General features: G+C 37.7%; 1 protein-coding gene across 1 annotated transcript in view; it reads right to left on the minus strand.

Moving 5' to 3' along the window:
• The window catches only part of LOC128591442 (dynactin subunit 6-like), a 42,880-nt gene extending 27,036 nt beyond the window's left edge, over positions 1-15,844 (minus strand). Inside the window, exon 1 of the mRNA XM_053598855.1 lies at positions 15,301-15,844. Within this exon, the coding sequence (XP_053454830.1) occupies positions 15,301-15,717 (417 nt within the window). The 5' untranslated portion in view covers positions 15,718-15,844. The remainder of the gene's footprint in view (positions 1-15,300) is intronic.
• Positions 15,845-16,164: the final 320 nt, after the last annotated feature.

Genomic DNA, 16,164 nt, shown 5'->3' on the forward strand with positions numbered 1-16,164 from the left:
GAATGTATTTCATGAGTCCCTTCGACATTTTTTTCATGTTGTCTTGAATTAATGTGGATTCCGAACTCAGGGAAAAAGCTGAATGTTACAGCATGACCATCAATAAATTTTATTGTGAGGATCAATGATAGTAACAGATCATGAGGGTCAGTGGTAACATGATTGGCTAACAAAGCCCAATTATATCAGATTGGTTGACAGTATTAATTTCAAAATGCTATTGCTTTTCTCTGCTTTTTATGAAAATTTTGGTGAGGAAATAATAAAAATATCTTTATAAATGGCAAGGCTTTGCAAAGCTCTTTCCAAAGGAAAACAGTACCTCAATAAAATCATCATCCTTGTCATTAAAGTTCTTAGATTGTGAGTTGTTCAACCTAAGGTAGAGAACTCAAATCTAATCATATTTTTGCTACCTCCATGGCCATAGCTTTCCAGGAAAGTAAAATTTAAATTCATCTTTTGTATAAAAAATGATAATCAGGATTTATTCAAAAGTCACCCCAGTTGTATAAAATCTATTTAGAGGCATTGAAAAGAATCTCAAGGCCAAAGATCTTTCTTTCTATGATAAAGTTTTACAGTTTTACCAGTACTATGCTAGTGGTATATGAGATGTTCACCAAAGATATCAACAGTTTTAGTAAAAGTTGTCCACTGATGTTGACAGAGTGTACTGGCAATGTATTTTGTGTGTGTTGGATAATTTGATGCAATTTTTTTTGCATGATTCCACTTGATAACATCTGCTGTTATCAAATGTTGTTCTAAAAGTGCCAGGGGTTATCAGAAATTTCAACTATATTTTTCTGTGTATGTCTTTTCAGATTCTGGAGAATATTGCTGACATTCTATGAAGGGCTTCTTGAAACTCTCCAAAAAGCACTTTGAAGCATTACAAGACAAAGTTTTAGTGAATGCTTCTTATCTGGTATAATGCTAAGCAAAGTAATTTCTTTTCTATTATTCCTTTTTATATGCCACTACAGGCAACAGAGCATTTACAAATACTTTCAATCTTTTAATTATTTTTAAGGAGGATTCTGCTGAAATCAAGAAACTTCACAGTCTCTATAACATTTGAAATTAAGGGCAACCCCCAAAGTTTTGCTGCTGTCAGTGAATATACTATCTCTCTTCTTTCTAACCATTCAGCAAGCTCCAGTGAACGATGTGAGTTCTGCAATCTGAACAGCATGTGCGTCTTGTAAGGGGACATGTTGTAGGCGTCCGATAAGATATGCACCTGTTCCTGTCATAAAGTATGGACCTCAAAACCAGACTGAACTGAGACTTGCTGGGGGGTTTTGATAAATGTACCTGGAATATGGAATGTTGTCAGAAAGATACTAGAACACTGAGGAATTTTCTATTTTGATAGTCAAAGGAGAAATGGGTGTAAATATGTGAGGAAAAAATGTTATAAGAATTTGCTTCCTGGGTATAAGCCATATCCTAGAGGAATTTTTTAATATTAAATTATGAATTTGTAAGTTTGCTATTCTTTCTGAGCTTAAGTAGCTGATAGCTGCACTTTGTCTTAGAACTCATTATCTTAGATTGAAGACATAGCAAAGGTCATCTGCATGTTTAGATAAGGATAGAATTTTAAGGAAATCCAAGAGACCTCGAAGGCCTGCAAAGGGGAGAGTACTTCAGTAACCCCCTGAGACTTAACTCTAACGGTACAAAACACAAAGAAAATTGGATATTTACTTTTTAGTTGTAAAATAACAGCAAGTATAGAGGTTATAGACCTAGGCACAGGAAGTGTCTTATCTGTGGGTTATTTAAAAAAGACTCTGAGCAGAGTTGTTGCGAGAGTGTCAGTTGAATGATGATATTCCATGCCTGTATCTATGAAACACCTGCAGAGTTCTCATTTCATATTTAGATGTATTGTTTGTTATCATTTATGGGTGAAACAGGAAACTGGGCACTTTGTTCTGACTCAAACATCTTTATTGCTTAGCTGACTGATACTATTTCTCCTTCAGGTTGTGAGTGAACATAGGACAGTTTTACCCAAATTCGTTCTCTGCTTGGAGTTCTGAGGGTGTTTTAGCCTGAAGGCTCCCTTTCCTACACATAATGCCGGGATGGAAGAGGCCATCTGTTTTGTGTGTAAAGTTAATCAACATGGGTGCTTCCTGGTCTTATTCTGTTTTTATTCTAAGACTATTTCAACTTATGCAGAAAATAGTAGGCGATCTGGCAGAAGAAATACTTTCCATCCAAGATTCTGCTATATTTTAAATTCTCTATTTCTGGCATAAGGCCACAAGCCATGAAGAGAGAGATTGGGCACTTCTGTTTCAGGATCTACACAAAGTTGTTACATAAAAGTGTAAAAGGACCAGTTCCTGGAGCCTTCTAAGGAATTATCTTTTTTGTTGGTAGGACTTCATTAAACTGTAGTCTTCTTCACAAAGAAGAAACTCCAGAGGCGAAGTGAGGAATACTCAGTATTTTCCATATTTTATTTGCATCCCTGGGTTCCATTCCTAGAACTGTATGCATTCTAATTTCTTATATAATCTTCTGTCCATCTTTCTAGGTTTCTGAACATCTTTAACAACAGCTCTCACCCACCAAGACTATGGCTTAAAATAAGTTGTAAGGGGCATGCTGTCTTCTAATTATGGCTTAACTTTCACAGGCAACTGAACGTTGAAAGTTCTTGGGTTGTCAGTGGCATTTGTTCAATGGAAGGAAACAGTGAGGTAGTGTATAGAACAAGGAAAGAGATACGGTGGGATGAAAGCCATATGTTCAGTTTATTGTTTGGGGAATCTAAGAGAGAGACATACTGCAGTTTTTCACATTTTTAAAAATTGACCTAGGTTACAAGTTTTTGAAAAAATAATTTTGTAATCTGAGTCTCTTTGGAAGTATTCACATTTAATCAAAATGCATATCCATGTATGTTTGGTATTTTGCTTGTTTTTTATTGTAAGGTGTATTTCAAATGAGTAATTTGTCTAGAGGTTTAAGATTGGTTAATACAGTAACAAAAAAGTATTGGTGAGCAATCTATTTTTGATAAGTCAATAGTTTTCTTAAATGTATAACTTACTCTGCAATAGAACAATTGTTGCCCAGAAGAACAAAATCTTTGTCTGAATAAATTGTTTCTCAAGAATTTGCTGGGTGGTGCCTGTGGCTCAGTGAGCAGGGCACCGGCCCCATATGCCGAGGGTGGCAGGTTCAAACCCAGCCCTGGCCAAACTGCAACAAAAAAATAGCCGGGCGTTGTGGCGGGTGCCTGTAGTCCCAGCTGCTCAGGAGGCTGAGGCAAGAGAATCACGTAAGCCCAAGAGTTAGAGGTTGCTATGAGCCGTGTGACGCCACGGCACTCTACCGAGGGTGGTACAGTGAGACTCTGTCTCTACAAAAAAAAAAAAAAAAAAAGAATTTGCTGGAGAAAATTGCAAGGTAATTTTATCGGTTTATTAGCTTATATCTGAATAGGCATTTATTGAAAGAAGTACTTGAACCTTAGGCTGATGAAGATTGTTTGAGTCTTAATAAGTGGATAATATGAATGGTCTCACTTCCATATGAAAGTCTTACTCATCATTTCAAATTTTAAAGCAGGCTATTGGTATCATTGGTCTTCATTTGAAAATCAAAGACTGACTCTGTATTGTTAGTTCCAGACTTAAAACCTAGGAGTGTTTTATCAAAATACTCCATAGTAAAGAATTTAATGTTGCATGAAGGGCCGTATGGGCTTTGCTCTCCCTTCCAGCTCCTGGGAGGGATTACTAATGCCTGGGAAGGCCATACTTTAGAAGGTACTGTACTTTTTACTTGGTGGATTTGGGATGTGCCAGGTAGTCTAACAATTAGACTTACGGTAGGAACTTTCCATCATGTGGTAACCACTGAATAGTAGAAGGCCTGGAGAGTGAGGCCAACCGTGTAGGTAGTTGACTGTATGACCATGTCTGTGTGATGGAGCCCCAATAAAGACTCTGGACAACATGCCAAGGTGAGCTTTTCTGATTGTTAAAATTAATCAGTGTCTTTTCACTGCAATAAACCATCATCATGAGTATTATATTAAGTGAGTTATTTTCAGTGAATTATTGAACCTTGTAGTGATTCTGGAAACCCCTCCTAAATTTGTATGTAGCATCAAGAGTGAAAGTGATATTGTGGACTGTTTCCTAATTTCATACATACATGTATACATATTCATATATATATATAATGTATGTATATATCAGCCTTTCTTATAGCACATATTTATCATATATATCTATCAGGAATTCTGTCATGAATGTCTAATAATTCAGCTATTATAATTATCTTACAGCAGCATTTATTTAAGAATTAATACTAAAATTCATTATTCATTCTTCTGAGGTTTTCTAATTTATATTAAAAAGTTATTTGTTGGCACTTGCTAAAGCAGGGTAAGGCCAACAGCTTCATATAGGATCATCTTGATAGATACAGGGATCACTGTTTCAACTCCAAATATGGTGTGGGCAGGTGAGAATTTATAGCCAAAGAGCACGGATAGAAAATTACTTAGAGGAACCACCAGGCTAAGGGGAATGCTGGCTAAAGAAATTGAGCAGGATTCTTGCTGCAGGCAGGCCATGTGATCAGACATTACCTGTGGGACAGTGGAGGATGAGAAACCTGAACATATGTTGAAGATGATAGTGTACTAGGAGTAGGACATTCTCTCTGAACTGATTGAGCAGAGTTCTTTTTAAAACTGAATTGTACAAGTAAGTTCACAGATGAGCCTGGGAGAAGGTTCATGAGTCTGACTAAAGTTTGGCCTAGCAAAGAATCTTTTCATCTATAAGCCTGTAAATCAGCCTAAAATACGTAAAATATTAATTATTTCGGCACTCTGTTGAAATGTCTCCACATAGTCAAAGTTCCAAGCGTTATTGCTACTCTGCCTTATTTAAATCTCTCCTTGAAGGATTTTTCTATTCTATTATTATTATGACGTCACTTGACTGGTAAGTTATTTCTTTAATTTTAAAGAAAAATGCTAATTTCATTAATTCAAAGGAACTACTGTGTCTCAAAATATTATTTCTATACAATTTTATTTGTTAATATTATATGAAGCACTACCACAAGTTTCTGACAGAGAACAGACTATTATTTACTTACAGCAGATAATGCACCTGTTTTCGTGGGTCACAAATTATTATTTTGTTCTGATAATAATGTAAACTTTTGAAAAGAAGTTACAAAGGTGATGAAACATAGACCTTCAACAAAACATTCTTTGTGTGGTAAAGTGAATTCGGAATTAACTCTACTATTAATATTTGCCTCCTCTACTAAAAAGATCTTAAAGAATTCAGCCACTTAACAATGAAGATTAATAACATATATCTGTTTCAGGCATATTTCCTAATATAACATTCTACTGGCTTTTAAAATATTTCTAATTTTTTTAAATTAAACTCTTAATTTTCTGATAATTGAAGATAGGCCTGATGCTGTAAGAAATAATACAATGATATCTGGTGTACCCTTTAATTGGTTTACTCCAATGGTATCATCTTGTAAAACTCTACAATATCGTTACTAGGATATTGATATTAATACAGGATATTGATATATATTGTGTTGTTGCTTTTATAGAACATTTCTGTCACCACGAGAATTCCTGACATTATTAATTTATCGCTACCTAACCTGCCTCCAGCCCCTATTTGCCAGAATGTCTTTTTTCAATAGGTCCTGTGTCTTGGGCATTCAAAGAATGAACACACAGACCACAGATAGGATTTATTATACAGAACAGAATACAGAGGATAGGATTTATTATGCAGAACAGAATACAGAAAAAGCTCCAGAGCTTCAGGCAGAAGGAAAGACCCCAAGCTGGAACATCTCAGCCTGGGTCCTTTGTCCAGGGGTATATACATATAGCCTAACAAATGAATGGATACAGTCCCTTCCAGTGGGGCAAGGTTAATGAATGTGTTGGCAAATTAATGGATACAGTCACTTTTGGGGAAAATGTCAGTGTGTTCCTTTCATGAAATTTTCCAGGCCTAGGAAACTTACATGAAATTGATCAGGCCTAGGAAATGGGGGGTTCCCATGTTTGGCCATGAATGGGGGAACCCTGTATCAGTATGGTACAATGCTTGCCCTGTCACCTCCTGTGGGTTGGTGTGACACACCAGAGACAGAAAGGAGAAGGAGCTTTGTGAACTATGGAGCTAGCTAACTTCTATGCAATTACTTCTAAAAATGAACAGTGTAAGAGGAGGGAGACAGTGGCTGGGGAGTGAGTCACTACCACATGCCCTGAGCTGGCAACCTGGAGGTGTCTCCCCAGCAGTTGTCTGGTCCCTCTGGCTACTGGAGCCTCCTGTGGCCCCCTCTGCCTACCCTCCAACCCACTGGCTCCTCTGCCCCTGCTGCACCAACACCCCTGGGTTGGGAGGGACACAGAAGTTGCTGTAGGTCTTCCTCCCAGCTCCGGCAGCACGACCAGGGCCTCCACCCACCCTATATCACCTGTACTTTCTTTATCTTTGGGAACTTCTCTGCTGTAATAATGTCATTTCAAGAATATTATATTAATAGAATTATATAGTTTACAACCTTTGGGGAGTTGTTTTTTATTTAACTCTGCATAGTTTTCTTGAGATTAATCTATATTATTAAGTTCACTAACTTATAAAAAAAAATGCTATATAATTCATCACTGAATATCACTACAATCATCCTCAATGGGAAGCAGGGGAAGATAGGCATTACGGCCAGTGCCTCGTTCACCCCTCAAAGCCATTGTAGAATTATTTTCCTGGAATACCTAGCAGAGCACTTGTCATATAGTGTCAGACAATTAAGTTTGGGAACTCATCCTACAAAAAGCACCCTGAATGGTAGACTAGGAGCTGGCTTCTGAGCATAGCTTCCCAGGCGAAGTACCTGGAGGTGACCATAGGGATATTGGATAGCAATAAGGTATGTAGCACTTTTCCTAGGATGCATTCCCAAACGTAATTTTCTGACCCCGGATATGTAAATATCAATAGTTAATTCCTATGTAGTTTGTTTAAACATTTACCCATCGGAGGGCAACTTTTATTCATTTATGTCGTGTAAAAGCCTATGGTGACTAAAGTAACCATCCACATCTACATCCGTGTGTGTGTGTGTGAATATAAATTTTCATTTCTCTGTGACAGATGCCTAGGAGACAAATTACTGAGTTATAATAATGGTGTACTTGGTTTTATGTGAAACTTCCCACCTTTTTCCAGAGTGGCTGTAATGATTTACATTCTCACTGCAGTGTAAGAATAATCCAGTTCCTCTGTATCCTCAATCCAGGGATATCTTTATATCCAGGGTGCTACAAGTTCATGCTAGTTTCAAAATATAAATGTATAGCGAGGGAGCAAGATGGCAGACTAGAGACAGCTGTCTTCACAGGCAAGCGTGGTGATATTGGGGAGAAAACACTCCAGGGACCTCTGGCTTTTGGTCTGTGCCCAGAAACATACCTTTGGAGACATAGGGAGGCAGCAGAACACTTCAGGACCCCAAGACAAGGAGGAAAGTAGTGAAGAAGTGGCAAGTACTTGCATTCCAGTAGAGGACATCTGGTGCAGCTGTGGCTGCAGCCAGGATAGTTCGTAGACAGAGAAGGCCTGTCCTGCGGGGATTTTTTGGAACTGGGACCTTGGTTGAGTTATGTTAGGAGAGCTTGGGTGAGCGAGCGAGTGATTTTGAGCAGCTCCCAGGGGCTGGGACTGAGCCACCCAGGCAGAGCAGAGTGCTTGTTGTTCAGCTGCAGGCTGACACAGCCATTGTGGGAAAGCTGACTTCCAGTCTTGACACTCAGAGTCCTAGTGTGAGGCCAGTTCTGCAGTACCTGATAAGCAGGGCAGGCACTCCTGGAAAGATCTGAATTCCATATGCTTTCCTGGGCAAAGCAAGTATGTAGCCAAAGGACACAGTTTGGAAAAGGTCAAGGTGTGTCTATTAAGCAGGCTGAGGAGAGCTTCAGGCTCCCAACCCTGTGGGGTCTGAGGGCAAAGAGTTCAGGAAGATGGAACATGGTTTTCAGAAAGGCAAAGACTTCCAGTCTCCATCTTATATAGCTGTATCAGTGTGGTGATTAGCATCACAAACCCCATAAGATCATCTGTTGCCCAGGCAATATATATATATATGATACTATATTATATAAACCATAAAAATATAGTTTTTCTTTCTAAATTTTTTGTCAACTTTTTTCTCCTAGATTTTTTCTTTTTTTCTTCTTTTTTCTCATGTGTTATAATTTTTCATTTCCTTCCTTAATAATAAAGGCTTTAGTTTTGTTAGTTTTTCTGCTCTGTTATTCTTTTTTACCCCCAATTGCATCCCTCAAGGTTTTTTGTTTGTTTGTTTTAATTTGATTTCTAGTATTTTTGTCTTTCTTCTCTATTTGGTGGAAGTGGGGTCTTGCATCTCCTCAGGTAAAGAGCTCCAGACCTTGAGGGACCTACCCAACCCAGCCCCTCAGAGGTTAGGATTTGTGAGTGTGGGTCAAGTCCCCTACTGTGCACTACTATTACTCTTGTCTCTCTCTTTATGTTCCTCCTTCTTTTGTCAATTTTCCCTTTTATCTCCCCCTTTCCTTTCTCTTTTTTTCTCTCTTTTAAGTATCTTTTATCCCTTCTTGCCCTTTAATCTTCTCTTTCTTTTAGTCCTTTAACAAAAGGACACTTTAACAACTTAAGTCAGAGGCATGGTAACTTAACAAACAGGAAGAAGTGAAAGGAAAATTCGGGCAAGGAAACAGACAGAAAGAAAACACTGATGAGGGGGGAGGCGCCTGTGGCTCAGTGAGTAGGGCACTGGCCCCATATGCCGAGGGTGGTGGGTTCAAACCCAGCCCTGGCCAAACTGTGACAAAAAAATAGCCGGGTGTTGTGGCGGGCACCTGTAGTCCCAGCTACTCGGGAGGCTGAGGCAAGAGAATCGCTTAAGCCCAGGAGCTGGAGGTTGCTGTGAGCTGTGTGATGCCATGGCACTCTACCAAGGGCCATAAAGTGAGACTCTGTCTCTACAAAAAACAAACAAAAAAAAAAAACACTGATGAGGAAGAAACCACAGAAAAATCCCGGCAACATAAAAAAACCAGAACAGAGCAACCCCTCAGGGATCATGAGGTAACTAATGCAGAGCATTCCACCTATTAAGAAATGTTAGAAATGACAGAAAGGGAATTTAAAACATGGATGGTAAAAACAATGAAGGAAATTGCTGAGAAAACTGAAAATAACTAAAAACAGAATCAAATAAGAGATGAATGATATGAAGAATGATATGAAGAATATAGAAAGGACATAGTGGAGCTTAAGGAACTTAAAGTTGCAGTAGAAAGTATCAATAACAGATTAGACCTCACGGAAGAAAGAATTTCAGAGGTAGAGGATAAAGCTCTTGAGCTAACACAAGAAGTTAAAGAGACCAGGAGGGAGGGGGTAAGAGAGAGAGAGAAAGCAGAATGTTCCCTGAGAGAATTATGGGATTTCATGAAGCATTCAAACATATGAATTATAGGTATCTCAGAAGGGGACGAAGAATACTCCAGAGGAATGGAAGCCCTATTAGAGGTTATCATAAGTGAAAATCTCCCAAGTATCACGAAAGATTCTGACACACTCCTGTCAGAGTGATATCAAATCCAAGTCATGTAAACTCAAACAGATCTTCTCCAAGACATTGTCATGAATCTATCCAAACTCAAGGTGGAAAAGAAGATTTGGCAAGCAGCCAAGAGTAAGTGCCAATTAACTCCTTAGTTCAGCCCAGAATTCTATATCCTGCTAAGCAAAGCTTTAAAATTGATAGAGAAATCAAATCTTTTACTGATATGCAAATATTGAAGAAGTTTGCCACAACAAGATTAGCTCCACAGGAAATACTTATACCTATTCTACACACTGAACACACATGAACCATCAGCAAACGAAACATCCAGAAGCCAAAATACAAAACCTAGCTTCCACAATGATGCAAAAGATAAAAGGAAGCAATAGACTTTCACAAAATACAATAAATAGAACTCTACCACACTTATCAATTATCTCAATAAATGTTAATAGCTTGAATTCCCCACTGAAGAGGCATAGGCTGGATAATTAGGAAAACAAAACAAACAACAACAACAAAAAAAACAAACAAAAACAAAAACAGAAGCCATCCTTTGCTGATAGCAGGAAACACACCTAGCCTTGAAGGAAAAAGTAAACAAAGTAAATGAAGTAATGATTCAGCAATTTTTCAGTTAAAAGGAAATCAGAGGAAAGGAGGGGTTGCAATTATTTTCAGGTAAAGTAAAAAAAAAAGACAAAGATGGACACTATATATTAATCATGGGAACAATACATCAAGAGGACATTCCAAATATCTATGCACCCAACTTAAATGCTCCTAGATTCTTGAAACAAACCTAAATTAGTCTGAGCAATATCATACCTGTAACACTATAATAGCAAATGACTTTAAGACTCCTCTTACAGAGCTGAACAGATCCTCTAAATCAAAACTAAATGAAGATACAAGGGACTTAAATGTTACCCTAGAACAACAGTGCTTAACAGACATACACAGAACCCTCCATCCAAAGCTAAAGAATATAAGTTATACTCATTGGCTCAAGGAACATTCTTGAAAATAGATCATATCCCAGGACACAAATCAGACTTCAACGAGAATTGAAATTGTATCTTGTATCTTCTCAGACCACAAGGCAATAAATGTGGAACTCAACTCCAACAAAAATTGTCATCCTCACACAAAGGCATGAAAATAAAACAACCTTATGCTGAATGAGAGTTGGGTGAAAAAAGAGATAAAAAAGGAAATGACTAACCTCCTTGAGCATAAAAACAATGAAGATGCAAGCTACCAAAACCTGTGGGACACTGCAAAAGTAATCCTAAGAGGGAGATTTATTGCATTAGGTATCTACATCCAAAAAACAGAAAGGGAGTACATCAACAACCTAATGCATCATCTTAAAGAAATGGAAAGGAAGCACGATCTAACCAGTCTAACCCCAAACCTAGCAGAGGAAAAGAAATAACCAAAAGTAAATCAGAAATAAATGAAATTTAAAATAAAAGAATCATTCAGAAAATTAATGAAACAAAAAGATGGTTCTTTGAAAAGATAAATAAAATCAGTAAACCATTGGCCAGATTAAGCAGAAATAAAAAAGTAAAATCTTTAGTAACCTCTGTCAGGAAAGAAAATGGGGAAATAGCAACTGATACAACAGAAATACAAGAGACTATTTCTGACTACTATCAAAAATTCTATGCCCAGAAATTTGACAATGTGGAGGAAATAGGTCAATACCTGTAATCACACTATCTTCCTAGATTTAACCAGGAAGAAATTGCTCTCTTTAATAGACCAATATCAAGCACTGAGATTACAGAAACAATAAAAAAGCTTCCAACAAAAAATAAGCCGACGATCAGAAGGCTTCACATTAGAATTCTGTCAAACCTTCAAAGATGTGCTTGCAAATCTTTTATATTGCAAAATCTATTAGAAAACATTGAGAAGGAAGGAACCTTCCCCAACATGTTCTATGAAGCAAACATCACCTTGATCCCAAAACCAAGAAAGGACTCAACCAAAAAGGAGAATTACAGACCAATTACACTAATAAATTTCGAGGTGAAAATACTCAAGAAAATCTTAGCTAATATATGGCAGCTACACATTAAAAAATTATACATCATGGGCTCGGCTCCTGTAGCACAGTGGTTATGGTGCCAGCCACATAGACCAAAGTTGGTAGGTTTGAACCTGGCCCCAGGCCAGCTAACCAACAATGACAACTGCAACAACAACAAAAAATAGCCGGGTGTTGTGGTGGGCACCTGTAGTTCCAGCTACTTGGGAGGCTGAGGCAAGAGAATCTCTTGAGCCCAAGAGTTTGAGGTTGTTGTGAGCTGTGATGCCATGGCACTCTCCCAAGGACCACATGGTGAGACTCTGTCTCAAACAAACAAACAAACAAACAAAAAAAAAAACTTACACATCATGATCAAGTAGCCTCATCCAGGGATGCAAGGCTGATTTAACATATGCAAATCTGTAAGTGTAATACATCACATCAATAGTAGCAAAAGCAAAGATCATATGATCCTCTCAATAGATGCAGCAAAAATATTTTACAAAATCCAGCATCCTTTTCTATCAAGAACACCTAAGAAAATAGGCCTAGGTGGCACACCTCTTAAGCTGATTGAAGCCATCTTTGATAAACCCACAGCTAATATCATACTGAATGGAGTAAAACAAAGCTTTTCCACTTAGAACTGGAATCAGACAAGGATATCCAGTATCATCATTATTATTCAACATTGTGCTGGAAGTTGTAGCCAATGCAATCAGGGAAGAGAAGGAAATAAAGGGCATCCAGATGAGGGCAGAGGAGGTCAAACTCTCCATCTTTGGTGATGGCATGATCTTATACTTGAAAAACCCCAGAGACTCAACCACAAAGCTCTTGGAAGTCATCAGGAAATAGAGTAATGTACAGAGTATAAAATCAACGTCCACAAATCAATTGTCTTTGTATATGCCAATAACAAATTGAGAAGCAAATCAAGGACACAATTCCCTTCACAGTAGCTTGAAAGAAAATGAAATACTTAGGAATATACCTAAACAAAGAGGTGAAAGATCTTTTCAAAAAGAATTATGAAACCCTAAGAATAGAATTTGCAGGAAACACTAACAAATGGGAAAACATACTATGCTCTTGGCTGGGAAGAATCAACATTGTCAAAATGCCTATTCGATCCAAAGCAATCTACGCATTCAATGCAATCCCCATTAAAGTACCAACATCATATTTTGAAGAACTGGAAAAATGAGTACTTCATTTGGTATGCAACCAGAAAAAAAAAATAAAAAACAACAACCATGCAGTGAAGGCTATTCTTAGTAAAAGCAACAAAGCAGGAGGCACCACTTTCCCAGACTCCAGGCTATATCACGAGTCCACAGTAATCAACATAGCAGGTTTTGGCACAAAAGTAGAGACATAGACATATGAAATAGAATAGAAAACCAAGAGATGAAAGCAGTTTCTACTTGCCATCTGATCCTTGATAAACCAAACAAGAGCAAACAGTGGGGGAAAGAGCCCCTATTCAACAATGGTACTGGCAGAACTGGATAGCCACATGTAAAAGACCGATACTTGACCCTCACCTTTCACCCCTTACGAAAATTGACTCAAGATGGATAAGACTTAAATCTAACACACAAAATGATACAAATCTTCCAAGAAAGTGTAGGGGAAGATTTTATGACAATCCTTCAGTGGTCATTGTAACAATGACAAAAATTAACAACAAATGGGACTTAATTAGGTCTAAAAGCTTCTACACAGCTAAGGACACAAGTAAAGCAAAAAGATATTTGTAGGATATCCATCTAGAAAAAAAGATTGACAACTAGAATCTCCAGAGAACTCAACTTAATCAACAAAAAAGGAGTAAAGAATCCTATCTTTTACTGGTCAAGAGTTTTGAACAGAACCTTCGCTGATGAAAAAAGCTGAATGGCTGACAAACATTTGAAAAATGCACCTTCCCTGATCATCAGAGAGATGCCCATCAACCACCTTTTGATATCACCTTTATGGAGTGAGGATGGCCCACATCACAAACTCTCAAAGCTGCAGATGCTGGAGTGGATATGGAGAGAAGGGAACACCTTCACACGTGGGACTGCAAAGTAATTGCAACCTTTTTTTGGAAGTAAGTATGAAGAACTCAAATTAGACCTCCCCTTTGATCCTGCAAACCCATGACTAGGCATCTACCGAGAATAAAAAAAAAAAAAATCATTTTATCATAAGGACATTTGCACTAGATAGTTTATCACAGTTCAATTTACAATTGCCAAAATGTGGAAACAACCTAAATACCCACCAAAATGGATTAACAAGCTGTGGCATATAGATACTGTGGAATATTATGCATCCATTTAAAAAGATGGAGACCTTACATCTTTTGTATTAACCTGGAGGGAGGTGTAACACATTCTTCTTAGTAAAGCATCACAAGAATGGAGAAGCAAGAATCCAATGTACTCAATTCTAATATGAAGGCAGTAGATGATCTAACACAAGGTGGGGGGTGGGGAAATGAGGGTGCTGGGAAACGGGAGGAGATATGGGGATTAGGGGTCATGGTGTATAGCCTCCCTTGTGGGTGGGACACAATTGTTAAGAGGGAGTTTATCTAACAAATGCAATCACTGTAACCTAATTCTTTGCATCCTCAATGAATCCCAAACAATATAAAAGAAAACGTATGTGTATGCACATATATTTATATTTTTGCCAGTACTTTCTTATCATTCTGACTGATTAGTAGTGATATATCATTGGTTTTAATTTTCATTTCCTAATGGCTAATGATATTGTACATGTTTTTAATATGTTTATTTGCCATTTCTGTGTATCCTTTGGTGCAAAGTCTCTTCATGGTTTTACTGTTTCCTAAATGGTTTGGTTATAAATCAGGGGTCCTCAAACTGCAGCCTGCGGGCCACATGAGGTGGTGTGATTGTATTTGTTCCCATTTTGTTTTTTACTTCAAAATAAGATACGTGCAGTGTGCATAGGAATTTGTTCATAGTTTTTTTTTTCCTGTTATTAGCATTTTTATTAATTTAGGATATGCTAGAACATAAACACATACAATATGCCCTTTCTTATCACAGGTAGTCTTTTACGTAACTAAGGTATGTGGCTAACAATATATACATATTACAGAAGAAAAACTAAATCTGTAAGTTATCAGAAAAGAAGCAAGGATACAGGAAAATATTAATAATACATTTTATATAAATTGTAGGGGACAATTACAATGAAAATCCATTACTTTCCTCTCTAACTCAACCTTACAAAATAAAGTTAACATGTACTATTTTATGAACTGCTAAAAGTACACAACACTGTGGTCCTTTCAAAAGACAGTCAAAGACGAAATGTTATCTTGACATCATACACTGTTCTTAGTTCTTAACTGGAGTTGAGCTTCCTTTCATAGTCTTCTTTAGGTGGTGGTAATTTGGCAAGATTTTCTTTTTTTTTTTTTTTTTTTTAATTTTTTTATTAAATCATAAGTGTATACAATGATATGATTATGGGGCATCATACACTCACTTCATAAACCATTTGACACATTTTTATCACAGTGGTTAACATAGCCTTTCCGGCGTTATCTCAGTTACTGTGCCAAAACATTTATATTCTACATTTACCAAGTTTCGCATCAAGAAATCCAGCTGTAGTGTCTGAGGCTGTGGTCGTTCAGTCTGCACCCGACGAAGGCAGTCTGCACCGTAGATCACCGTGTTCTCAGGGATGATTTCAAAGGTATTTAAGTTACAACAAGCCCCAATGATGCAACCACTTGTCAATATTACATTTCTGCCTACATATGCTTTTGATTCAATGACATTATTATCTCCTATTTTCATGGCTTGGGAATAACAGCCAACTTCAAACACGTTATTGGTACCAATGATCATAGGTTTGGGTTCCAGGTCTTCAGTGTCAGGAGTGATATTATCCAGGTGAGCATTTATGATAAGGGCCTGTTCTTCTATTAGGTTACCTTCACCAATCACTATTGGCCCAGCTTCTGCAATAATTCGTGCTTTAGGGTGGATCACCATCCTGGGTCCGATAGTTACATCTCCTCTGATTTCACTTTCTACACATACAACTGTTCCAGGAGCAATCTTCACACTGGGGTGTCTCGCAGCGCCTAGCAGAGGACGCAGCCGCAGGCCGCCCGGGACTCTACCCCTTTTTTTTTAAACTATAATCCGGGCCTCCAGCTGTCTGAGGGACAGTGAACTGGCCCCCTGTTTAAAAAGTTTGAGGACCCCTGTAAGCCCTTTCTTTTACAGGTTGTCCCATAGTCACCATACATAAGGATAAATAGGAAATTGTTATTAAATGTAGCTTTATTTAGGAAGTACTCAATGCAAAATTTTACAAACAGGCGGCCAACATATAGAGGGTATTTTATAAAGTTTTTTAACAAATCTTTTGTAAATAAATCTATATTTAGTTATAAATTACCACTTTTCCTATGTATGTTAATTTTTGGAACATCT

The sequence above is a fragment of the Nycticebus coucang genome, chromosome 8 (genome assembly GCF_027406575.1).
Source record: "Nycticebus coucang isolate mNycCou1 chromosome 8, mNycCou1.pri, whole genome shotgun sequence".
Classification (NCBI taxonomy): Eukaryota; Metazoa; Chordata; class Mammalia; order Primates; family Lorisidae; genus Nycticebus; species Nycticebus coucang.